The sequence below is a fragment of the Prionailurus bengalensis genome, chromosome B4, assembly GCF_016509475.1.
Source record: "Prionailurus bengalensis isolate Pbe53 chromosome B4, Fcat_Pben_1.1_paternal_pri, whole genome shotgun sequence".
NCBI classification, from domain to species: domain Eukaryota; kingdom Metazoa; phylum Chordata; class Mammalia; order Carnivora; family Felidae; genus Prionailurus; species Prionailurus bengalensis.
This window is the reverse complement of record NC_057358.1, coordinates 10,538,419-10,565,116: the sequence shown is the minus strand read 5'-3', so window position 1 is coordinate 10,565,116 and position 26,698 is coordinate 10,538,419. Positions and strand designations below refer to the sequence as shown.

At 39.7% G+C, this 26,698-nt stretch overlaps 1 protein-coding gene across 5 annotated transcripts in view; it reads left to right on the top strand.

Moving 5' to 3' along the window:
- USP6NL (USP6 N-terminal like) overlaps window positions 1-26,698 on the top strand; it is a 183,102-nt gene that overhangs the window by 130,858 nt on the left and 25,546 nt on the right. For all 5 annotated transcript variants that reach the window (XM_043563331.1, XM_043563332.1, XM_043563329.1 and 2 more), the window contains 8 exons: window positions 6,018-6,125; window positions 11,484-11,593; window positions 13,774-13,822; window positions 15,347-15,467; window positions 18,629-18,723; window positions 19,615-19,680; window positions 19,775-19,874; window positions 22,813-22,965. In XM_043563331.1, the coding sequence (XP_043419266.1) occupies window positions 6,018-6,125; window positions 11,484-11,593; window positions 13,774-13,822; window positions 15,347-15,467; window positions 18,629-18,723; window positions 19,615-19,680; window positions 19,775-19,874; window positions 22,813-22,965 (802 nt within the window). The remainder of the gene's footprint in view (window positions 1-6,017; window positions 6,126-11,483; window positions 11,594-13,773; window positions 13,823-15,346; window positions 15,468-18,628; window positions 18,724-19,614; window positions 19,681-19,774; window positions 19,875-22,812; window positions 22,966-26,698) is intronic.

The window sequence follows — 26,698 nt, the reverse complement described above, 5'->3', positions numbered from 1 at the left end:
CCGCAAGATCAGACGTGAGCCCGTATCAAGAGTCGGATGCTGACTGAGCTACCCAGGTGCCCCAAAGTTATCTCTGTTAAGTGGAGACATTACGATGTAATCAGTTGTGATGTAATTGTGTCTAAGTTGTGTCACAGCTGAGTACCTATGAAAGATACACTTGTTATTTTTTTAAAGTCAAATAACTGAATGGACCTTACATTAGCATTTTATTTTACAATGGGAAGATGGAGGCACAAAGTTTATAAATCAATTCCTCAAGGTCACACAGCTTGTTAGTCGCAAGCAGGAGATCCCACGTCCAGACTCAATGGCTCATTCGTTGTATCATCTTCTATGTTGGCTTTCGCTATTGGTGTTTGTCAGCAAAAGGCCAGAGGAAGTAGAACACAGTTATAAGATGCAGTAGGGCCTTGTGTATGGTTTAAAGCTGTTTTAGATCCAGGGGCTCCTGGGTGACTCAGTCGTGTAAGCGCTTGACTCTTGATTTCAGCTCAGGTCGTGATACCACGGATCGCGCTGCACTGACAGCATAGAGCCTGCTTCGGATTCTCTCTCTCCCTCTATCTACCCCTCCCTCTGTCCCTCTCAAAATCAATGAATAAACTTAAAAGAAAAACAAATAACTTTTTTAGATCCAGACTTGAGGGACTCCTGCCTCTCTGGAGGCAGAGATGAAGGAGCTAATGGAGCAGGAAAGCTGAAAGAAAATGGAGAGGCAGTAAAGAGACAAGCAGAGTGAGCTTCGGTTTCATGGTATACACTTGCGGTTTTGCACGTCCCCCAAACTGAGCCATATTTGGTGGGCTGAAAAGTTGACTCACTGGCCGCCATGATGATGTGGATTGGCACATTCATCACTATTTTCAAACCACTAAGGTTAGAAAGAAGTATTGAACATGTTAAGTCAGTTGATGGGTTGTTTTTCAGTTGATGGATTTTTAAAAGGATTTGTGTGACTGAAATAGCCTACTTGATTGTGTTGGCAAGGAAACAAAGATACTGGAAGCAAAAGTAGATTTCAGGGAACCTTACTTTATTTTTTCTTTAAGGTTTGATGTATCATATCCATTAAATACATTTCTAACAGAATTTTAAAGGTAGTACTTTTCAAATTGGAATATTAAAATGTTGTTTAAATCCAACATATAGACACTCTAAATCGTGGTTGTTAAAACTGTGGTTTCTGAAGTTGGACTAACTGAATTTCAGTTCTTTAGTTGATTAGTTTATTAGTTTTAGGACTTAGAGTTAGTTACTTTACTTTTCTGCACCTTAATTTTCTCATCCATGAAACGGGGATGATAATAGTATCTCCCTCTTTAAGAACGTGATAATATTGCAAGAAATAAATTGATATAGAAACACATATGCTGCCTCCTAATAAATAATCTGAAAATGGTAGCGTAACTTTTATTATTAAAGTTGTTATTGTTATTTGATTGATTATATTCCTCCCCGTCATCTCCACCCACATTTCCCCTTCCTGGCACATCTCTGTGTGTCCTTCAGTATTGATCTTCCCTAACTCTGTCATGTACAGTTCATGCCTCCCTTCCTCCGTTACGGTATCTCTGATACAGTCTCAAGATGAGAGCCACTGTTGCGGGACTGATAAGAAGTGACCACCACAGCAGATTCACTGCCCTCACCTCAACACCTTTATTCCTAAACTTTTTCTGGTTTTCCCTTTGACATGAGGACTAACCACCCCTGCATGCCTACCATTCTCCTTTTCCCACCCTGGCCCCCTCTGAGTCTGTGTCTGTCACAACATCTCCCATCAGGGTGTGACAGCTCTGTAGCAAGTACTAGATGTGACTTTATTTGATAATAAAGGAGTGCCAGCTGATGCTATAATTATCTGTTTACATAATTATTTTCACTGCTATACACTGAGTTCTGAGGAACTTTTTCATGTTCATAGCCATAGTACCTAGTGAGTGTTGGCCACAAAGCAGGCAGTCACTACAAAGTTTCTTTTTAGAATGAATGATACTCATTTATGAATTGGAACACACAGCTATCACCTTGTGCTGAAGTCTACTACTTAATTGAAAGCTGTGATCTCTTACGAGGCAGTATGATTTGGCGGAAGTGGCCTGAAGTAGGAGTAAGAAGATGAAGTTCTTTGACCTCAGCACCCATTTCTCTGGGCCCTGGTCTCCCAGCATTTAAAGGGGAGATGCACTTGCTTTGCCTCCCTTACAGACTGTTAGAGCCAGTACGAGATACTACTTTGCCAGTTAAAAGATTCTCAACAAATGTAAACTGGGCTACCGTTCTGGAGAAGAAGCAAATTTTATTAGTAACTGTTGTACTTGATATAATTCCTACTTTGTTTTACAAAATTTCCAAAATTTCTATGATAGTTGAAAATTTGTGATGAAAAAAATATGTTGCCATAATGTCAGTCTGTGATGTAACACTGCAAGTATTTGAAAAACAATAAGCACAGTTTATTTATTTTAGGGTCTCATAATGTAATTTTTCCTGATATATGTGACTTTGTTTACATGCTTTATTTCATTACCTCCTAAAGCTTGAATTCCAGATGCATCCCTTTTTATATTTCTTTTGAGCTTTTTAATTGAAGTGTAGTTGACCTACAATGTTAGGTTAGTTTCAGGTGTATGACATGGTGAGGTGAGAACTCTGTATGTTATGCTTACCTTTTAAGTACAGTTTCACTATCATCATTTTAATGCTTTCTGCTCTTGGGTTTCTTTAATATTTTCTGATCCATGTATCTTAGTAAATTCACTTGAGCGGAACGGTGGCTACTAGCTACATGCATTGTGGTCTTGGAAGGATGGTCTTTGTTTTTTATAAAATGTAAAATCATTATCTTTTGCTAAAAGATGGTGATATCTTGTGTGTGTCTTAGGCATATTATTTATCTTCTTTGTGATTCACTATCACCACCTAGAAAATTGGGATAATAACAGTTGTTGATGTGATTAAATGGGAGACACATCTATAAATAACTTAAAATAGTTTACTGGACATAGTAAATGCTCAGTAAAAGTTATGCCTCATTTTTCATTTTAATTCTGGAGTAGCATTGGGATCATTAATTTTTTCTTCCTAACCTGAAGTTTCTCTCTTAGTTCTTCTTCATATAATCATCCCTTGATTTTTTTTTTTTTTTAGCACATCAAATCATGACCAAATGGGGTTTATCTGAGGAATACAAAGTTAGTTTAGCATCTGAACATCAGTTCAAGTAATTCAACATATATTAAAAAACTAAAAAAAAAGAAAAAACACTTCATCTGAATAGGTGTAGAAAAGGCATTTAACAAATCAAACATCCATTCCTGATAAAAACTCTCAGTTAAGTCAGAATGCAAGGAAACTTCTCTGACACGATCAAGGGTGTCTACAAAACTGTCACTGGCATCGGACTGTCATGGTGAAAGAGTAAATTTTTTTCCCCCAAGATCAGTAGCAAGACATGATATTTACTCTCATCCCTTGCTGTTTAGCATTATACTGGAGAATCTGATCAGTACAGTAAGAGAGAAAAGCCATCTGTCTTGAAAGGAAGAAATAAAGCTGTCTTTTTTGTTTTAATTTTAGATTTACTGTAAGATGAAAAATGGACATTTATATATAGTTGTTGAATACAGAATTGAATGAAAACAGTAAAATAATGTCTAAAGTCTTTTCAGGTCATATAGTTTGAGAAATACATGTCGGAACTCTTATTTTTTTATTCATTGAAAACATCAGCCTAATGGAGATTCGAGTCCACCGAAGTTACTGTTTACCTGCCATCATCTTCCACTTGACTATTGAAATTTTCCTTTTCACACTTGCAGTAATTTCCACACCTTCTGATATTCATACCTGATGCTTACAGTACAGCATCTTTACAAATGTAGCAGATAATTTGAAAATACTTTTAGTGGGTGGTACTCCTTTAAAAAGTGTAATAATACGTATTACAGCTTTGGAATGAATGTAGATGGCACACTTTCTTTAGGAAAGTAAATCTTTTTTTTTTTTTTTTAATTTTTTTTTCAACGTTTTTATTTATTTTTGGGACAGAGAGAGACAGAGCATGAACGGGGGAGGGGCAGAGAGAGAGGGAGACACAGAATCGGAAACAGGCTCCAGGCTCTGAGCCATCATCAGCCCATAGCCCGACGCGGGGCTCGAATTCCCGGACCACGAGATCGTGACCTGGCTGAAGTCGGGCGCTTAACCGACTGCGCCACCCAGGCGCCCCAACTTACAATAACTTTCAATAAAATAATGTTTTTATTACATGGATGTATAAAATGAGAACGGCCTCTCCCAATTACCCTGTCTCTTTAAATTTTTTTTTTTCAACGTTTATTCATTTTTGGGACAGAGAGAGACAGAGCATGAACGGGGGAGGGGCAGAGAGAGAGGGAGACACAGAATCGGAAACAGGCTCCAGGCTCTGAGCCATCAGCCCAGAGCCTGACGCGGGGCTCGAACTCACGGACCGCGAGATCGTGACCTGGCTGAAGTCGGGCGCTTAACCGACTGCGCCACCCAGGCGCCCCAGAAAGTAAATCTTAAATTCACTGTTTTTTTTAAACTACACCCAGTTTACAATTAATGGTGGTTAGTGTTCAGTACCTGGGAAAGCTCCAAGTAGCAGAGTCTAGTTTTCACAAAATCTTTCCCTATATATATTCTTGCAGTTAGAGTGACTGTGTGAGTTAACACATGGATGATTCTAGTCACTATCTGCTGAAATTTCACATTTGAGGCGTAGTGTGTTCATACCAGGAGAACAAAGCTGAAATTACGTACGGAATTTGCCTAATGAATCAACTTCATAACATTCTCTGTTTCACAATAAAAGTTCTACAGTGTTACTCATTTTAAACCATGCAATCGGTTTCATAAAGCTACATCATGACTTTGTTACTAAAGCATTAGTTTCCCCAAACTAGGTAGTATGTAGTAGGAGTTGAAACTCTGCTTATTAGTTCATAACTTGTCAGCATTTCAGTTACAACTTACATCTTATTTTCTTAGCCATACTATTAACATAGATTATTTTGGTCTTAAAGGTAATTATGTACCTATTCTTACCTTACTCCTTAAGATTTCTGCCACAATTTGTTTAATCATTTCCTTGTTTGGACATTTACTTTAAAGTTTCAGGTTTTATTATGCACAACTTTGTAATGACCACAATAGATTTGTATGTTATTTTGAATAATTAGCCTTGAGGAAAAAAAAGAGACAATCTCAAGAAGATGGAGAAGTGTATACAGTCTTAAGATTCGTAGAGTGATAGAAGTGTACAAGGACCCAAAGAGTCGATGAAGCTGATGATTTATTCTTCATTTCGTTCAAAGGTGATGGCAAGGTATTCCTGAAGAACTACCAAAATTGAAAAGAGGAGAGGGAAAAGGGAGAGACAGGGAGGGGGGGTGGTGGGTTGGAGGGGAGAGACAGGGAGGCCAGGAGTCAGGGAGAGAACTGAAGATGGAGGGTGGAGTTAGCCGAGGATAACAGGATATGTTGTGTTGACACATTCTGGAGAGCCCCAGAGAGGGGTTGCTGCAGGAAAAGACATTAGGGGTTCCAGTATTTACACGCCATGAAAACACTTCTGGGACAAGGTGACCTTTTTGTTATTTGGAGCCTTTTAGACGAACGGGGGAAAAGGAAGAAAGTACCTAACTAGTTAATTATATCAACAGGGAATGTGTAAATCATGTTCACACCTTAAAAAAGAGCACTGATTATGCTTTCATTTTGTATGAGGGGTGCCTTCGTAATGGTATGAAAATACTGAAATGTACTAGTCATATTACCACCTTCTTACTTGTGACTTCTTTCTGTGTATGTCTCCATCACTATCAAAAGAGGAGAGATGATAGGATCCAAGTGTGCCATGTCAAAATGTATCATTTGTCATGGATACTTTGAAAACAAAGGACCGACAGATATTAATTAGTTTGATTTGAGGGATCAGTCTAAGATTTGGTCATTTGTAACCTTCAATTTATGTTTCTTTTAATAAGTTTCATAGGAGAATTTACAAAGGAATCCCACTCCAGCTCAGAGGTGAAGTCTGGGCTCTACTTCTGGAGATCCCTAAAATGAAAGAAGAAACAAGAGACCTTTATAGTGTGAGTATGTACAGCTAACTTGTTTTGAAATTGAAAAGTAAAACCCATTTCCTTTCGCTTTCAAGGTGATGTAAGATATTCATGTCATTTGAAGTTATATTAAAATTACAGTACATTGAGTTTTCTAAGAAAATGTTATTTTCTATATCAGTCGGTCAGTATCAAGTGCTTTTCGTGTACTTGAAATGATCAGTGTTGGGGCATATTCGTGAGGAAAATGGACTAACCCCTCATCGTAGCTGCCCTTTGGCAGTGTGGTGTCACTAAAGAGATCTGCGGTTCCCCCTCATGGACATTGTGGGAAGATGGCTGCGGAACTACCATTATTCAACAGCTGCCTGTGTGTGCTTGACTGTTTGCTTCTGGGCATGAGAAAAAAGTTTGCCTCCAAGATTAGTAGGTATTTCCCAGTTTTGTTATTTATTAATAAAAAGTCCAACTTTTGACTCCGTGATGAGTAACACTTTCCTTAAACTAGCTAATGTGCTAAATTTGTCTAGTCATTCCTTCAATACCCTTCCTAAACCTACCTTTTATATCAGTGTTTGAAAGGAATAGGAAACATATCTAAAAATCATTCTGAAATATATTCCTCAGAAAATGTAAATAAATGGAATAAATTAAAGTAGAATACAATGGCTAACAGAAAAATTCTTTATAATTTAAACCCAGTACCAATCATAAAGGGAGCTTTGGAATACTCTTGATACTTTCTTTTCTTTTTCATATAATGTGTGTGAGTGTGTGTGTGTGTGTGTGTGTGTGTGTAAAATTTTACCAAGATGAAAGATTAAAAAAATGGTTAATTTTAAAGAGTTACTTATTTTGTGTGTCTGAAACATTTTTTAAGTTCGCTATTTGGGCCCTACCTGGACTATGGGTTTATGTCTTAGGATTTTAGAGTTTCAAATTATTTTAGCCTGTTGATAAGATAATTTGCTTTTAGTACCATAGTTTTAGAGCCAGTATTGAAAGTGATGTCTGAGAAAACATACAGAATGTAACCCCAGCCCCTAGAACAGTGTGCCTGGCTACGTAGTAGTGCTCATTAAATTTTGGTTGAGTTAATGAGAGAACACAGTTCCTCTTCCTTCGCTTGCTCCATTCGTTTCCTTGGGCTGCCACAGAGTGCCACAAACTGAGTGGCTCAGCACAGCGGCAGTGTCTTCTGTCTCACTTCTGGAGGAGAGAAGTCTGACGTCAGGGTGTTGGTGGGCCCAGGGTTTCTCTTCAGGCTCGGGGACAGTCCTTCCTGCCCCCTCCCCGCTGTGGGGATTGCCGGTGCCCCCCAGGCACGCCTGGGCCCGCAGCCACATCCCTCGTCTCCGCCTCGTCTTCACGTGGCCTTCTCCCTGTGCCCATCTGTGTGTCCCACCTGATGAGGACGCCAGGTACTGGAATTGGGGTCCATCCCAATCCAGGATGGTCTCATCTTGATGACATTTGCAAAGACCCTAATCCCCAAATCAGGTCACATTTCCAGGTTCTGGATAGATGTGAATTTGGGGAGGGGGCCCTGTTCGACCCAGCACAGGTACTGGTAGCAGCACTGTGCTTTCAGTTCCTTTTAGACCTTTTCTCTGTGGCATAAAATGATCCGGGCACTGGTTCACACGAGAGATCCATTCAGTAAGTGCCAGTTGTACGATAGCAACCACAAAGGAAATGACTGGCCCATCAGTACTACCATCCCTTTCGAACACTGCCATCAGTTCCTCTTTTGACTCTCTGAGTTTTCCCGGCATCATTATTTGATCTTCTTCCTTTCCCATTCCTTCCTACTCTCCCTTCTCCAAAGATGGTATGAACTGCCCTCTTCAGGTTGGAACTTCACTAGGAGTCGAACTGCTGAGATTTTTCTCAGGTGGGTGAGATGGTCCCTGGCTCCTGAGCTGGCGCTCTTGTCTACCACTTCCTCCTATTCTTTTAGTTGCACCTCAGTGTCATCCGCCTCTCTTGTGTCCCTGATCGGTCTCGCGGCCGGCGGTTCAGTCCGTCGCGGTTAACTGCCTCACCTACGGCCTTCTCAGCCTCACCTACAGGCGTCATAATCTTGTTGGCCCAACACACAGGGATATCCCGAGTTTGCACGTAAATGCTTTCCGCCGTTCTTCCACCTTCAGGTTTATAGGGTCATTAGATCCGATTTCTTTGAAATGTGTGTTTTGTATTATTGTTGACACTCCTGGGTCTCAGCCACCCAGTTCCAGAGATAACCAAGAAGCTGCTTTCCCTCCTTGCACTGAGGTAAGAAATATGCTTGATTTCCTGTGTTCTGTACTCTTGTGTGTAAACAGGCAATGACATCATCTTTCTGACCCGTTACTTTTTTTTACTACTTAACTGGGATTTGCTTCTGTCTTGAGGCCTTTTTATGTTGGATTTCCTTGTCCTATAGAGAAAGTAATACTATAGACATATTTGCGTGTTTTTCTGCCTTTGAACTATTTTATCATGTCCTATCAAGCATTTCTTTCTGTCTTTAGACTTCTCAGTTTTTGCCAGGAGGCCTGTAGAATGATAATTGAAACCTCTTTACTTGCCCATTACCTTAAAAAAAATTAAAGAACAAATATGAACAGATTATCATTTTTGAACTAAATTTTGGTATCAACTTTTATCACTGATGTATACAATAACATTTTAGTGGTCATGTGATTCTAATACAGTACTGTAAATATCTTCCTCTGTATTTAGGACTTTGAAGTAGACCATGGTTACTCATCATGATTTTAAAAGCTACAGAAACTGCCATTCTCCGAGCTCCTGCCTCAGAACCCAAGAGTACACATAGTCATGAAACACTTAACACATACACTCATATTCCGGATAGCCTACTTCTTTCTACTTTTAGCTGAAGTCGAGAATTAGCAGTTGTGTTTCTATATGTGTTCGTTGGAGTTAAGACAGATATAGATAGATATAGATATATACACCAGTACATGGTAAATGAGTCAGTTACAATAGCGTATGTAGATGCTTAATTATACTTAAGCACGGTTAAGTATAGATTAGTATAAATTTTAATCTCTTATCTAGTTAAACTTGGGAGATTAAATATATTCACTTAGCTCCCTTCCTCCCTGAAATGCCACTAAATTGACAGCAGTTTTTGACAAAGCAAGCCCGCAAGGAATATGAAAATGGAAGCGAGAATGCTGCCAATTTTTGGAAACCAGAATTCAGACAAACATTTAATAAACTTAGCAGACCCGGGAAAATGAAATCCTAGGCTGGCTGTGGGAGTTGGGAGACGCAACCTGATTTATACCTGAGTCTCCAGAAGGCTTGGTAGTTGTCAACTCCAGGTACCTCTGGGAGTGGAAGGGAAGCTGAAAACAGTGGAAGCGGTTCAGAGTCTGGTGGCAGAAGCAGTGAGACCCCCGAGGTCCCTCTGCAGCCCTGGCTCGAGGCTGGGGTCTACTGTTTGGAGAGAGTGAACCAGAGGCCTCTGGACTGGAGAGGACACACACGTTGCGGAGGGTGGGGCCACTGTGACGAGGGCACGGAAGAGTACATGTCCTGCACTGGGAGCGTCCCAGCCTCTCCCCCTGTACTCCCTGAACGTTGGCAGCCACGTGCTTGGCTTCCCGACAGGAGCCCAGAAGACACTTCTCTGGGGGACCTGCCCAGCCCCAGAAAATACACCCAGATGTACTGGCTTCAGGGGGACCCCCCAGTGGAGCTGCCCAGCCACGTCACTCTACAGTGAGGACACGGTGGTGAAGCCCCACCTCCGCACACAGAGCTTTCCATCAGCTTCTAGTGTTGTACTTTTAAATAGAAGCAGACAACGAAATACCTCTGTTCATTTGAGGAAAGGAGCTAACATGAAAGACAAACGAGAACAAATGGAAAAAAAAAAAACTTGTAAGAAACAGACTATACAGCAAGAAGAAAACTTAAAAAAAAAAAAAACCCCATCACAGATATCTTCAGAGGGATTGAAATAGATGTTACATCCATAAAGCAAGTACAGGATGCTATTAAAAGGAACCTTTGAGAACAACAGAGAGTTATTAATTACAAAAAATCAAAATAGAACTGAAAGATTTTAGAGAAGTTTGAGAATAACAATTGAAGGAGTTTTCCAGAAAGATGATAAAGTCAAAGAGATGGAAAGTAATAGAGAAAATATAAGAAAATTAAATGACAGCCCAGGAGATCCCACACTGTGATAGCAAGAGTTCCAGAAAGAGAAAATGGGAATGCGGCAGGAAGGTTTGAGGAAATCGACACAGGAGTTACTGAAGAAATTACTCAGAACTGAGAGATGGGAGTCCGAGTTGTTAAGATTGAAAAGATCTGTCAAGTGCCCAACCCCGTGGATAAAAATAGATACAAATCAAGCACAGAAATGTAAAGTTTCAGAATGTGGAGAGAAAACTGCTTACAAGCTTCTAGAGAGAAAAAGATTTCATACAAAGAAACCAGAATTAGAGTTGCAACACCGGAAGCTCTAGAAGACAGTAAAGGCAGTGCCTTTTGAGCAGAAGTAGTTTCCAGCTTAGAATTCTAAAACAGCCAGACAGTTAAGTAAGGAGGTAGAATTATCAGATATTCAGAGTTTCAAAAAAATTTACCTTCCGTACACCCTCCACAGGAGCTACTAGAGGATGTCCCCCTCCAGGACAAGGGAATAAACCAAGAAAGAAGAAGATGTGAGACCCAGGAAACAGGGGACCCAAGCGAAGGATGGCCCAGCTGAGGGTGAAAGGGACACCCCCACACCCCAGCTGTGCAGCACATCCTGAGGTCCGGGAGCCCAAGGCTGGAGCTGGACAGGAGGCTGTGGCAGAACACCCGCAAGAAGTGGAAATGGGAGAGTCCCTTTTCCCCTGCAACAGCACCAGAGGAGATCAGTGCGGCTTCAAGTGAGTTTGGGATTGGATTAGCAGCAAGCAAACAGAAAATGAAGCAAATCAAGAAAGAAGGCAATGATTAGCTTGAAGGAAAACAAAAACACTGTGCCGGAAAGCAACAAGAACTCATAATGGACTGCATGGCCCAGCTGTGAAGTGCTTTTACGTAGTCTGAGCAGTGCAAACTCGGAGAAGTTCTTCCTTCACAATTAAAATCTGTATGGTTAAGATGAATGAGAGAAAGTGGTGGGAAGAGGAGAGGATGGGTGTGAGGGAGACCCGAGTCGAGTCGGGAGAGGGTGGGGGGGGATGGGTAGGAGGGACGCTCTTCATTGTGTGCCTTTTCATATTCATTGGTGAGCCATGGGCGTGGTCTTCCTAAATGAAAACAGCTTTTAAATGAGAATTATGTTTTGATTTATTATTTTAATGAGAATTATTTTCAACAACTGATTTCCATAAAAACATGCTTTCTTCCCCTCTTTTTTCTCTTCAGAAATTAAAGCACAGAGCACGGGGCTGTTCACCTGACATCAGACAAATAGACCTTGACGTCAACCGCACATTTAGGGACCATATTATGTTTAGAGACCGATATGGTGTTAAGTAAGTAAAGTTTGAAATATAAATGGCATTTATAAATAGTGTTTATTAAAGTCTTCATTAACTTAAAACATGAGTAAGTAGAATGTCTTATATGAACTATAATTTTGATGTATGTCCTAAAAGTTTAAGCTCATTTGGTCTGTGTTGTATGAAACTTAGGATCTAGGTTAACTGAAATTTTTTAACCTTTGACATAGTAGATGCCATACAGTTGGTAAGGAATCATTTTATGATCCAAGAATGGTTAAAAATACAGTAGCTACTTTTATTACAATCTTAGTAAAGAAATTTGAGATTGTGTTATTTTTTGAGAACCATGTCAGTGACAAATAGATCCCTATAAATTTGACCCCAAAGCATAGCTGAAACAAAAAAAGAGGAATGGATGAATGAATGAGTACTACCGTTTACGAATGAGAGGGATAGTTTTGATGCCCTCAGGATCAGGTAGAGTTCAACAAAAGAAACAGAAACCCGGTGAGAGGTGTGTATTCAGAGATTTATTGAGAGGAGTTGGTTTATACAGTAGCGGGGGCTGGCGAGGCACGTCCCCTGATGGGGAGGCAGGCCATCAGAAAGGACAGGCTGGCACTCGTGAGCACAAGCCGGGCTGCTTTCCACAGAAAGAGCTGCTCCAGGGAAGCCTCACATCTCTCTTAAAACCTTTCAACCGATTGAATCAGGCCCAGCCAGACTATCTAGGACAATTGCCCCTACTTAAAGTCAGCTGATTATAGATTGTAATCGCATCTACCAAATATACCTTCTTTCAGTAACACCTAGGTTAGCTTTCGAATAACTGGGAGTTGTAGCCTAACCAAGGTGACACATAAACCTGACTGTGACCGTGTATCCTTGTCGACTCAGTTTCCGAATACAGATAAATACAAGGCCATACTTTTGCCTAACGCGATTTTGCCTAGGACTGAAACTATGCTAGTCCTTACCCCACAAGAGGATGCAAAGTCTTCGGTGATGGTTACTCTTTTGCTTTGATATTCTGAAACCTAAATACTGCGGTATAAAGTTAATTATTATTAATATATCTAATATAGCTAATACATTAGATGAAAAGGGAAAAGGAAGGAGGAAAACAAAAATATTTTTAAAATATATATATTTATGTACACACACACACACACACACACACACACACACACACTCATGCCAAAATAAGAAATGCTCAGAACAGTGATAACGGTCATTTCTGTGGCTGGGCACGTGGTGGTGGCTGGGTTCCACTACACATTTCATATTCCCTTTGTCCTCTGCAAGTACCTCAGCTAGTAGTGGTTCTCTACCTGGTGGGATGACCTAAATTTTAATTCGGGACCATTAGCAGTCCTGCCTGAATTAGATTGCTGTATTTTTCCATTGACTTCAGTCGCAAGGTTTGGTTATACTAAGAGACCCCCTAAGTATTCTCCTGTGTTCTGGACATAGTCTTCCTTACATCCATTATGTAGTAGCAACTCAGTTTCTCCTTAGTAACCAGGATCAACCCCTCCAACCAGTACAGTCAGCCTCCTTCGCCTGGTGATTCAGAGGCTTGAGGAGCCCAAAGTGGCTGGGTGGCAATCTCAACTACCAGTTCAGTGGGATTACTCCTAGACCAGCAGCGCTTAAGGCTGATGGAATGGGAAGCAAACGTTTTGCTAGTGGACTACTAGGGATCATAGTGGGTTGAGCCATCCCCATTTCTGCCGCTTGAATCTTGGAACCCAGTTCCTGGCTGTGGGACAGATAGCACCATGTAGTGGGGGCTTATTGAGAGCACATACAGCTTCCCACGTGATGTGGCCCCAGCCCTGCACAGTATTGTACTGAGCTGGCACTGTAATAGGCTTTGCAAGGCCTCCATAGTTCTGTGAAGCTGGCTGCTCCCATGTGGTTGATTTTGTAGTGAGAATAGTTCAGTGAAGGATGGCAACAAGTTTGAGAGATTGTGAAGCCCTTTGTGTTTTTTGGTGTAAATTTTATCAGAATGAATGTCATCTAACCTTGAATTTAGACTGTATAGATTATCGTTCACATTTGAGCTGGGGGTCATTTCTTTATTACAACAGTGATTTTGTCTGGATTATCTGTTTTGAGGCAAACTGTTTATTTGTTTAAGTTTGTGTTTTTAAAAATAGGTGAAATAAGTAAATTGTGTTTAATATAAATTCTCTTTTCTCTAGGCAACAATCCCTATTCCATGTTCTTGCTGCGTATTCTATTTATAACACGGTAAGTTGGAGCACACCCACCCACAGCTCTTTGGGTTGTATTCTGAGGAACTGGAGGAACTCTTGGGGCTCTCCCTGCCTCTGTGGGTCTTTTCAAGGCTCCTCTGGTGACCCTGGGGTCTTAGAACAGAGCCACTTTGAAGTGGGAAAAACCACCGCATGCCAGTGAATCTCTCGTTTTCCCCTCTTTCTCTGGATTGTTTTGTTGTTTTGTGATGTTGTTTGTCTTGTTTTTATTTTACACAGTAGCGCTGAGAATGAGCAGGGCTAGAAGTTTAGGGAGTCAGTGGGCAGATTAATTTTTGCTTGACCCTTGAACATTCCTCACCACCACTGGGACCGAGGTTGCCTTTCAGGGTATGGACCTACTTGCCAAGCCCAGGAGCAGGCTAAAAGTAAACTTTTTGGTAATGGAACATGTTGTTCTTAACGTATTTATAACTCAGGGGAACATAATAATTTGGGGAAAGATAAATTAGTGTTGAACCTAATGTGGATGTTAAATAAATGCTTGTTGACTGGGTTCTAAGGAGGACAACCTTGAACCTTGGGTGTGTAATTTCTATTATAGTAAAGCATTTCAGTTATGAGAAAGTTCAAGCTAGGACAAGTTAAAGAGTTTATTAAAGGCCATTTCATAGAAATGAAGCAATGGTTGGGCCTCATGGAATTTGGAGCTGGACAGTGAGAGTGAGAAGACTTCACTGAGAAAGAGAGCTATACTCTGTCTTTTCCACTCTGAGGCCATGTGGTAACTCTGATTATCTCTGTAAACTGTTTGTCCCACTGTCTCTGTCCAGATTCCTTTCTTTGCCTACTTTTCACTTTTCCCATGGCTAAAATAGCACCCACAGAATGGTCGACATGACCATTCTTTCAAATTGCATTCCACCATCTGATTACAGATCTCCTGGAGAGAGTATGGGATTAGTCAGTGCAGCCGATTAACTGTTCCCCTGGGGTCAAGTGACCTCTTCTACTCCAGCAGCTTTGGTTCATGTGGCACAAACATGAAGCCCTAAGGCCCCATCGTAAGCAGGGAGTATGGGGAGAGTAGGCAATTCTCAGAGAAGGGACAGAGACTGGTTGGGTATCCCAAAATGTGTCTATATAAAGGCCTGGAAATCCAGAGGAAAAGAGACAGCAACCTGGAAACTGTAGGAGGAGAGAAATTTGCCAGCATTTGAACAAAGAGGGGGAGTATTGAACTGAGAATCATACATACAAAGGAAAAATAAACCTAGCACTCTTTACAGAAGGTATAATGGTATTGAATAGGAGATAATAAAAATACATGCAGCTTTAGACTTTGTCCACACTTCTACATTCATTCTTGAATACAAATTTATTCTTTTATAGCATATAGTTCAGTGTTGTAAAAATTGTAGCCTTTATCTGTAGAATTGCCCATTCTTTAATGTGTTTAAGCATTTTCTGATTATTTTGTAGGGCAGGTTTTTATATGTGTATATCCATGTGATTTGATCTTAAAACCCCCAGTTTCTTTGTTCTCATTTGTCTTCAGGAAGTTGGATACTGTCAGGGGATGAGCCAGATCACAGCTTTGCTCCTTATGTATATGAATGAAGAAGATGCCTTCTGGGCCCTGGTCAAACTATTCTCAGGCCCCAAACATGCCATGCATGGTAAGAAAACCCCAGAGTTTACACAAAACAATAAACAGGGAAGGGAGAAAAAGGTAAATTAAAACAAAGTCAAACTTTGGGAGATGCTTGTTAGGGTTAAGGACAAAAAAATAATGTCTGGGAGTTTGTTCAGTTAATTAGTGTTTGTGAGTCATTTCTTATTTCCTCCTTCTTTATTGAACTTTGCTAAACATTTCTGTTCACGTTTATCTCTGTTGTGTTTGCCTCAAGGTATACTGTTGGCATTCTGAAATTCTCTCCTCACTTGCCCCCAGTCAGAAGAAGCTAATTTAGGTTTGGAGGAATTTAGGAAGAGCTGTGTTACCGGGAGAAATAAAAGATGCCTTTTGACCAGAACTTTCAGACTGTCATGCAGTTCTCATTTCAGTGAGATGTGTGCTTTGCTTCTTGTAGCCATAAAATTGATTCCATTTTACAATAAAAGGCTGCTGATGACATGCTGCGGGTACTTTGTTATTTAATATCTCAAAACTTGCATGAGTTTTTGGTTCTCAGGTTAGAAGATTGTTTTTAATAACCTTTTTCCTAAATCTGCCAAGCATATACAAGAGATTTTGGAGAGTTTGTATTGCAACTTCTCTTGGAAGTAAAAGTGCCATTTGCCCATATAATGCAAAATTATGTTCCCAGTGCCATCCATGATAATACCAAATTAAAAACATTTTTGACATGAATCCCTCTAAGAAATGGATCATCTAAGTTCCATTTGTGAGTAAGCTTGATGTGGTGAGGAACCTGCCACATGTTGAAAGTGATATTTTAACATTTTCAGAATTGTGACTATAGCTTATTAAATCTCACCTTCTTACCATGTGGTTTCTATGGAGGTATTTTGTGGTGTGTGTGTGTGTGTGTGTGTGTGTGTGTGTGTGTGTGTGTGTGCGCGCGCGCGCGCGCATGTGCATGTGGTCATCTCCCTCAGTTTTCCTAGGGAATCTTTTTTTTTTTTTTTTTAATGACTACTACTATTACTACTTCTACCGCTGATAACTGTTTCTGGACACTTTATATCCCATCAGTAGACTCCAAAAGTAAGAGGTAAGATACAGCATTTTGAACTGCCATCCAACACACAGTCATTTCAAAAGGCATCTTGAAGAAAAACAACTGTCCCTTATCCATCTTTATTTTGACTGGCGTTGCTCCTCTGTGCTGAAGTGCAGAGGCATGTGCAGAGGCATACTCAGGAGTATGTAATCACGTGGAAGACTGCCCAAGTTCAGGGAAGTCCTTTCTTTCAAACATACCCGATAGCTTACTTCCAGCAGTTGTCACCAGTCTAATCTGTAAAGTAACATTCTTACTATCCTAACGTTTGCATTTATTGTGCAGCTTAGGTCATTATCGTGGGTAAGTTTATACTTAGAGATATTTGCTTCTAGGTCTGCAGATGGAATTTTATAACTAAAGGTTGCCTCGGTTCTTTGCAAATCCTGTATGATAGTGATGTCACTTAGAAATGTATAGAATAAAGTGAGGGCTGAAGAAAATGAGATTTTAAAACACCAAGTCCGGGATATCACTAACAAGTGAAGAAATGTTAGCTATCTTAGCATCCTTGAGCTAGTGTTTATTACTGAGGGGCATTGCCTTTTTCAAAATGAGACCTTTTCTTGAAATTCTTCCAATTCCCATTCTTATCAAATTGACCAGGAAAGTGGCACAGATACAGATTTTTTTTTTTTTTTTTTTTTATGACCTGATTTCCCTGGAAAATGTTACTATGGGAGGCATAGAATCTCTATCTCTGGAAATTTTTACAACCTTAGAAAACTGAAAATTAGTTAACAAATAGGCCTTCCCCAAAGATTATAAAGCAGTGTTTCCCAAAAGCATGTCTCTTGTGTTCTTGGAGAAACACAGTTTTAATTTTTGGAAACAGATGTTCTGTGGGGGGAAAAAAAAAGGTGGACTCTAAGATCAACTAAGTCTGGCAGAGAGAGCTAAACAAAGTTTCTTTAGTTTATAAAACATGTTAGTAGCATTAGGAAGCTCTTATGTATCATGAATATGCAACAGGGGTTCCTATAACACAAGGTCCTTCCTCTGGATTCTTTTTTAAAAACAGAGCACAGCTATTAACATCCTTCAAAGTTACAGAAAGCCCAGACTGGAAATAACTAATGGGAGAAATGATGCATCTGTTGAGGATACTTCCTTTCTAATGCATTGTGTAGAATATCTGAAAGGAAACTTGTAAATAAACATACATGTAGGGTTCCATGAGATAAATACACAAAATCAGTACTAATTCACCATTTACGATTTGTTACTTCCTAGAAATCTTACAGATTATATTGTGTGATCAGATAGGATAAACTACAACGTTAGATAGAATGTTGATCATATAGTGCCAGAATGTCTTAGATGATGTCAAATATCACTTACAGAAAGGATTAAAAGTGATAAAAATTTTGGAAGCACAATATTAATGAAGTTGTTAGAGTAAGACTGAAAAAAGTAATGTTTGTTATGTAGGATATTGACAGTAAAATAAAATGATAAGTCCTTAAGACTAGAATAACCTATAAAAAAAAATTGTACATTTAAACCACAAAGGACTCTTAAATCCAGAGAGCAAACTAAGGGTTCCTCGAGGGGTATCGGGTTTTTGATGGGCTATGTGGGTGAGGGGCCGTAATGAGGGCACTTGTTGGGATGAGCACTGGGTGTTGTATGTAAGTGATGAATCACTAAATTCTACTCCTGAAACCATTGTTACACCATATGTTAAGTAACTTGATTTTACGTAAAATTAAAAAAAAAGAAATTATAAAAAATTTGCACATTTAAGATATGCTTTAAGATACTTCAAGAGAACAGATAATCCTGATAAATGGCTTCAGTTCATTTTTCATCTTTTCTTAATTTCTAAGTTTCCCTTTTAATTCAGAAATATTGTCCTCTTTTATATTTTTACAAGGTTATAAGAGATCTCTGGCAAACAACTACTAGACCACAAGTTTCATTACCCAGAGCTCATACACGATTATTTCCTTGGTGGGGAGGACAAATATCTCACTAACTCCTGGATTTTTGTTGTTGCTGACAGTTAAAAATGAAAACAATGTGTTGTATTTTAAAAGAGGGGTTTTTGTTGTTACTGTTTATGAAAAACTGTTTTTATGTTTGTATTCTAGGCTTTTTTGTTCAAGGTTTTCCTAAACTCTTGAGATTTCAAGAACATCATGAAAAAATACTGAATAAATTTCTATCCAAGCTTAAGCAACACTTGGTAGGTAGATATGACTTTGACTTACACCCACTTATACCAGGAATGAAGCTAGAGGAATTGAGTGCGGCCTTTGGTCCCAATTACTTGATTGACTTGCAGTGTTGTCCAGTTCCTTTCCTATGCACTTGTCATTGCCAGGTGTTTGAAGAGCATGAGATTTGTGAAATTTAATTGTTGTTTATGTTTATTTTTGAAGGAGAGAGAGACAGAGTGTGAGTGGGGAAGGGGCAGAAAGAGAGGGAGACCCAGAATCTGAAGCAGGCTCCAGGCTCCAAGCTTTCAGCACAGAGCCCGACACGGGCCTTGAACTCATGAGCCGCGAGATCATGACCTGAGCCAAAGTCAGACATTCAACTGACTTGAGCCACCCAAACGCCCAATATTTGTGAAATCGAGTACTGATGAACCATCACAGCCCTAACTCATAGAATCAAACCACTTCTTTGCAGATGATATATACAAATAATATAGTTCTTAAAGATATATGATTTCTCCGTAACTTTGGAGGCTTTTTTATGGCACCAAAAGTACTTTAAGGCTCATACAGACATCCTTAGTGAACCATATATATACTCTACTATAAAACACGATGAGTTAGTGAAGCAGAGATAGTTCACGGTAAAATGTGTTCTAGAGAATCAAAATGTATTACAATCCTGTATGTGAAGGATTTATTCTTAAGGTGATTTCCAAAAGTGAAATTGAGGGAGAAAGAGAGGAAGCACGAAGAGAAAAAAATTAGAAATACTCTAGCATGAAAAAGATTTGGAATGAAACGGTTTTATGTTTAGTTTTGACAGCTACCTCCCAACAACCTTCCTGACTTTTAGTATTAGATTGTCATATTTCATTTGCTGCAATCCAGAAATTTGAAGTCTTTGTTTTTTTCAGGATTCTCAAGAAATCTACACAAGTTTTTACACAATGAAATGGTTTTTTCAATGTTTCCTTGATCGTGTGAGTATTTGTTTACAAAACCCAATCGTAAAATTATAAATACCAGATGAGGGGTGAGCTGTTAATCTTATCTCTGTTTTGTTTTTAATTATAGACTCCCTTTACACTAAACCTCAGAATATGGGATATCTACATCTTTGAAGGAGAACGAGTTCTTACCGCTATGTCTTATACAATCTTAAAATTACACAAAAGTAAGAAAATGTTTAAGTATAAGGATTTCACGAAAATCAAGGCTTGATTTAACTCTGATTTCTCATTCCCCACCCAGTTTCAAATTCCTTTTCTTTTTGTGGTGGATTAAAACATTTCTTGAAAGTTCATGAAGAAGTCATGTTTGGTTGGTAATTGGCTTTCCTTGGTTCTGTCACATGACTAGAAGCTGATTACATTACAAAGGTCTTTGATTTGTTTTTCTGTTTCAGTTTCATTTTCACACTGAAGCAGTGGAACACAGTGTCCCGATTTCACTATTAATATTATTCCAACCAAGTTTTGTTTCCTTATTCCTTTCTTTCATCAGTCTGAATCTCAGGTTTGTAATCAGAGACGAGAGAGACCAAAGAAACCAGGCCCTTAGTTCAAAGGTCTAGAGAGAGGACATTTTCCATCATTGTTTCTTTCATCCAGGAAAAAAGCCTCCAACTCTAAGCTGTAGACCAAAGATGGGGAACCTTCTGCTTATCTCTCTACTTGACCGCATTGTCTCTGGGGCAAGTACAGTCACTGTCTCTAGGTGCACACATGCAACAAGGCTTTAAAAAGTCTTCAGTTGCAGTATTTCAAGGGCTGTATAAATGTGGCATGCTATGCCTTACTTTAGAAATCGAGAAATGAGAGTTTTCTTCATGGATATAAAGAACCTTATTCATCTTTAAGCCTCTGTTCAACCTTTATAGTTATAACTCCTCGTAGTAACTTCTCTTGTAACTGCAGAGAAGAGAGTCACTGGAAGCTTTAGAACTTCCTAGAGTGCCTCAAGCCTAGGTCTTAAACATACATGGTTTCACCTGTTTTGGTCCTTCTACCCTCTTAGGTTATTTTTGAAAGATTCATCTGTTCAGCCTCCCACCTAAACTATAAGCTAATTGAGTACTTGGGGTCATGTTTTGTAAGTTTTTTTCCCCCTGTTGTGCTTGGCATTGTTCTAAGTACATGTTAGTATTTTAATATAAAATTGTTTGATTGCTTACTTGAAAAACATGACTTCGGATTATCCAAAGTTTAGATACAAATGAGAAGTCCCAATGAAATCAAGTTTGTATTGTTTACTCTGAAAGATAGGGATTCAGAAGTGCTGTGGTTCCTTTCCCTTAAACCCAGTCCTCACTTCTCCAGCTCACACACTGCTGCACTGAGATAACTGTGTCCCGAGACTCAGGGTCTGTCAGAAAGCCACAGGAAATCAGTCTCTCCTACCCCATCCACCCCCTCCCCATCTCATTCCCTCCCCTCCTCTCCTCTCTGTGTCCTTTCTCTCTCTCTGGATCATGAACTAAGATGTGGAACAAAAGTATACTTTTTATTAAAATTTATATGTATTAGTTTAATGTTCATTAAACAGCAAGAAAATAGAAACATGATGTTATATTTCTCCATAGCTCTGTTCACCACCTTAAATTATGTTTTATTTGTATGACTTTTTTTTTTTTTTTAATGTGTGTGTGTGTGTTTGAGAGAGAGAGAGAGAGCACAAGCAGGTGCGGGGTAGAAAGAGAAAAGGAGATAGAGAATCCAAAGCAGGCTCCAGGCTCCAGGCTCCATGCTGTCAGTGTAGAGCCCGACGCGGGGCTTGAATTCACGAACTGTGAAATCATGACCTGAGCCGATGTCAGACGCTTAACCGACTGAGCCACCCAGGCGCCTCTTATTTATTTGACTCTTGCTTCATTTTGGCAAATGAGAAATTTCTTTACCCTTGGCAAGTAAACTGGAAGCATAATAATTACTTTATATCCTATCCTATCATTGGGCTAAATAGCTATTGGAAAAAACGTGTCTGCTGCTTTATAGTTTTTTATTAGTTAGGAAGACAGAAGCTCCAGGATTCATGTGAAGTTGCTTCACCAGAAAACTTCAAAAACTGTGTCTGGGCACCTGAATTCAAGTGACAGCTCCCCTGAGATTTTGTTCTTGTTTTTTTCTTGATTTCCTTAATAATATTTAGAGACATTGTTATGGGATTATGGGAGGTTTATCACACAGTGGTTTTAAATAGTAAAAAAAAATGTAATAACCTAACTGTCCAGTGTTAGAACACTAATTATATAGTACTTATATCCAATGGACTCAAAAGTATAATCAGTTTTTTAAATTGATACATGTGTATACACATCTGCTTGTAGGGCAGTGGCTCTTGGGATCCTAGCTGATTTTTGCTTTCTACTTTGTATCTGAAATTTGAATTTTTTTTAACAAAACTGGTTTCTTATGTAGAAATACAAATAAGATTAATCATCTAGATTTTTTGGAAATTCTGATATAGTAAAAATAGAGACTTGAAATGGGTTTGTGTATGGTAGGTAGAGCTCCATAACAATAAAACAGAAAGCCCTCATGGCATCCTAGTTGGTCTGTGTCTCTAATAAGTACTTGCTCTGGGTTAATATTAACGTCTAAGGTATGGGTAGTTTTAAATAAACCAACGAAAAGGTATTTAGCAGAATTTACCTTCTGCTGTCTCCCCAGAGTACCTGCTTTTCTCTGTGACTGCTTTAATGTCAGAAAAAGAAAAATGTTTGTTGGTTTGTTTGTTGGTTGGTTTGTTTGTTTATAGAGAAAGAGAGCATGTGTGGGAGCCTGTGAGTAAGGGGAGGGACAGAGGGAGGGAGAGAGAGAATCCCAAACAGGTACTGCACTGTCAGCACAGAGCCAGATGCAGGGCTTGATCTCATGAACCATGAGATCATTACCTGAGCCAAAATCAGGAGCCAAATGCTTAACTTACTGAGCCACCCAGGTGCCCCAGAAAATATTTTTATCTTACAGAGTTTCAGTGATTCTTACAACGCTATGTATAAGCTGTATGCTGTGCCCTTTTTGAAAACTACAACCCCAGAATAGAATGCATTATCTTCTCAACCTGAAACAGCTGTTGATGCAGCATTCGTGTTTCTCTCATTCTTTCTTTAGAACACCTAATGAAACTGTCCATGGAAGAACTTGTAGAATTTCTTCAGGAGACCCTGGCAAAGGATTTTTTCTTTGAAGATGACTTTGTAATAGAGCAACTTCAGATTTCTATGGTAGAACTGAAGCGTGCAAAATTAGACCTCCCAGAACCTGGTAAGAAATACTCAAAACACTTTATATCTAAATCATAATTAAAGTTGGGAAACACGGCGCAGTGAACACAAGCCGTTTCTGTTTCCGAACATAAGCATTATGCGTACTTGTGGATGGCAAGCTGCTTATGGCATTATGCTTATTTTAAGAAAAAGCAAATAAACGCATTAATGAAATCCGCCCCTCCTAATAAAATAACTGTACTGTCCCTAGTTAAATTTAGAAGGTTTGGGTGGCAAATAATACTGATCAAGAGTAGTAATCGTGGTGCTTTAACTGAACATAAACGATGACCTTTACTTTCATCACGTCATGTTGTAAAACCATAAGTAATAGCAGAGAAAGTAAAAGATCCATTTTGTAGAAGAGGAAATTGATACTGAAATGCTTATGTACAGAGCTACAGAACCAGCAGATGGCATTGTTGACCCTGGAGTCCAAGTTTTCTGACTGCTGATCCAGGATTCCTTGCAGTACATTGCTGTGTGGATAATATATTTTATTTGCTTCTTTCTTTTTTAATTTTTTTAAAAGTTTATTTTTATTTATTTTGAGAGAGAGAGACAGCAAGCAGGGGAGGGACAGAGAGAGGGGGAGGCAGAATCCCAAGCAGACTCGGCCCTGTCAGTGCAGAGCCCCATGCGGGGCTCAGACTCAGGAACAGTGAGATCATGACCTGAGCCAAAATCAAGAGTCAGACGCTTCACCGACTGAAATGCCCCTTTATTTATTTTTGAGAGTGAGAGAGACTGAGCACAAGTGGGGGAGGGGCAAAGGGGGAGGGAGAGGTAGACACAGAATCCGAAGCAGGCTCCAGGCTCCAAGCTGTCAGCACAGAGCCCATGCAGGGCTCAAACCCATGCCATGAGATTATGACCTGAGCCAAAGTCAGATGCACAGCCGACCGAGCCCCCCAGGCTCCCCTTATTTGCTTATTTCAGTACAGCTTTCAGCACCTCCTATTAGATTATCTGCAGGGTGCTGTGGCAGAGACCCAACAACTGAAGAGAAAGACGTGGTCCTTGTGTCAAGGTGCACACAGGAGAGACAGAATTTATATAACTGATAACAAATGAAGTGTAAATAAATAGGATAATTGGGGAAGGATCAAAGGAAGGATAGGATGGGAGGCAAGAGAAAAGAAAATGTGGAAATAGGATGGCAGCAAGAGTAACTCAGAGTATTACTTACAGCAAATGATTTCCTGAGAAAAGGCATTTTTCGCCCATTTCCTGTCTTGCCTTTGTTGCACTGGAGGGTGTGGTAAGGGAGGAGGGAAGCTGAAGAGCCTGCGTGAGAGGTTGAGGAGTTATTTGGGGTCAGGGGTTATGCCCTCAGGTAGAGTCCGATGGAACATTTCCCAGTCTCTGGGGCACATATTTTGGTGTCTTCTGGATATGTCTGTGCGGATCAGGCAGACATACATTCATGGAAGGCGCATCTTTCTCCATTTGGTGAAAACCAAGATGCTCTGCTTTTAGTTACTTAATTTTGAGGGGTCCTATCAGCATTTCTCCAAGGTTCGTTCTGGGTCATCCAGATTCTCTAGAAAACAAAACGTCACAGCAATGGTTGATTGTGGTCAGCAGCCTTGTGAAACGATCACCTTTGCTAAGTGAGGTTACCTTGTGTTCAGTGCAATAATGTCCATTCCCCACTAATTCTTTACCTGGAACGGCAATGACTAACTGTATTCTTGCCACTTTAACATTTATTTTATTTTGTTAGTTTTTTAATGTTTATTTATTTTGAGAGTGAGAGAGTGAGCAGGAGAGGGGCAGAGAGAGAGAGAGAGAGAGAGAGAGAGAGAGAGAGAAAGAGAGAGAATAGAGAGAATCCCAAGCAGGCTCTGCACTATCAGCACAGAGATCAGCTCACAACTCGTTAATTGTGAGATCATGACCTGAACCAGGTCCAAGAGTCAGATGCTTAACCGACTGAGCCACCCAGGAGCCCCTAACATTTATTTTAAAATATCTTGCATTAGGGGTGCCTGGGTGGTTCAGTCAGTTAAGCATCCAACTTGGGCCCAGGTCATGATCTTGCGGTACATGGGTATGAGCCCTTGTCGGGCCCTGAGCTGACAGCTTGGAGCCTGGAGCCTGCTTCAGATTCTATGTCTCCTTCTCTATCTCTGCCCCACCCCTGCTCATGCCCGCCCGCTCTCTCTCTCTCTCTCTCTCTCTCTCTCTCTCAAAAATAAACATAAAAAAATTTTTTACAATAAAATATCTTGCATTCTTTTAAAAAGAGTTAAGACAAGTTTTAGTAAAAGACATACAGAAAGAAAAAATACATAGTAGAACTATTTAACCATGAGAATAAAATATTATAGAAGAGGATGACTAAGCATCTAACTAGTGGGTATCATTTACTGAGTGTTTAGTATGTGCCACATACTACACGCATTATGTCATTTAATCCCTAAAAATAACTCTGAAAAAGTACTCATCTGCATTGTACACATGAATAAAATTAGTAGCTGTAGTTTGTAAGATCTTTTTACTGGGAAATGGTAGAATGTGGATGGAGGGGGAGATGCAGAGAAAGGGAAAGGGAGAGAGAAATAATCCCAGAAACACTAGCTCTGATCCTGCTGGCACTTGAAGTAGAACGTGGTGAGGTGGCTCCCCACTTTCTCCATCAAGAATCTGGTTTTCACCTGTATTTCTACTGCTGCAGCATCGACTTCCTGGAATTTGTGCCCTGCAGCCTGCCCAGTGTTATCCTCTTGAAATTACTTCAGGCTCTATATGGAGCATGAAGATGGTTCAGTGATCACTCTGGCAGGAAATTTTAATCTCCTCTCTGTCATCTTAAAAGGACACATGAGCGTGTTATTTCTTTGTGGCTCCTTTTGTGCTGCCTCCATTTGTAAGTTGTTTTCCCAGACCCACACAACATGCGGCATTTTAAATCGTTAGTTTATCTTTCTAGCTGAATAGAGTTTTCCATTGTTTTGACTTGCATTTCTTTAATTTTGATTGTCTTTTATTTTTATTGGACATTTTAATTTCTCTTTCTGTAAACTTCCCTGCTCATCTTCTGCTCCCTTTCCTATTGGTGTGTTTGTGCAAATTCTTCGTAAGTAAAGGAAATGGGCCAGTTTATTGTTATTGTGGATACTTTTCGTATACAATTTTTAAAAATTTAATCAGTCTTTTTCTTTTAACAATTTTGTTAATGTTTATTTATTTTTGAGAGAGAGAGAGAGTGAGCAGGGAAGGGGCCGAGAGAGAAAGAGAGGCAGAATCCGAAGTGGGTTCCAGGCTCTGAGCTGTCAGCACAGAGCCTGATGTGGGGCTCAAACCCACAAACCGCAAGATCACAACCTGGGCCCAGGTCATGGATGAAGCCCATATGCTTCACCAGCTGAGCCACCAGGTGCCCCATCAGCCCTTTTCTTTATGGCATCCCACTTCTGTGTTCCACATGCTGAATGAAAAGGTTTTTGTTACCTGTATTTTCTCCTATGACTTTTATGTCTTTATTTTTTTTTATGATTAAATCTTCAGCCCATCTAGAATTACTTGTGGTTTAAGGGAAGAGTTTTAAGGTGTGTTTTTAATTTCCACAGATTTATGAATTTTCCAATTTTGCTTCTGTTAATTGAATTCTTTCTTCATGCTGTTGTGGTCTGATAAGATACTCTGTACAGCATCTGTCTTTTAAAATCCATTGAGACTTAATTTGTGATGTAGCATACCCTGTGTCCTAGAGAAGGACTCATACA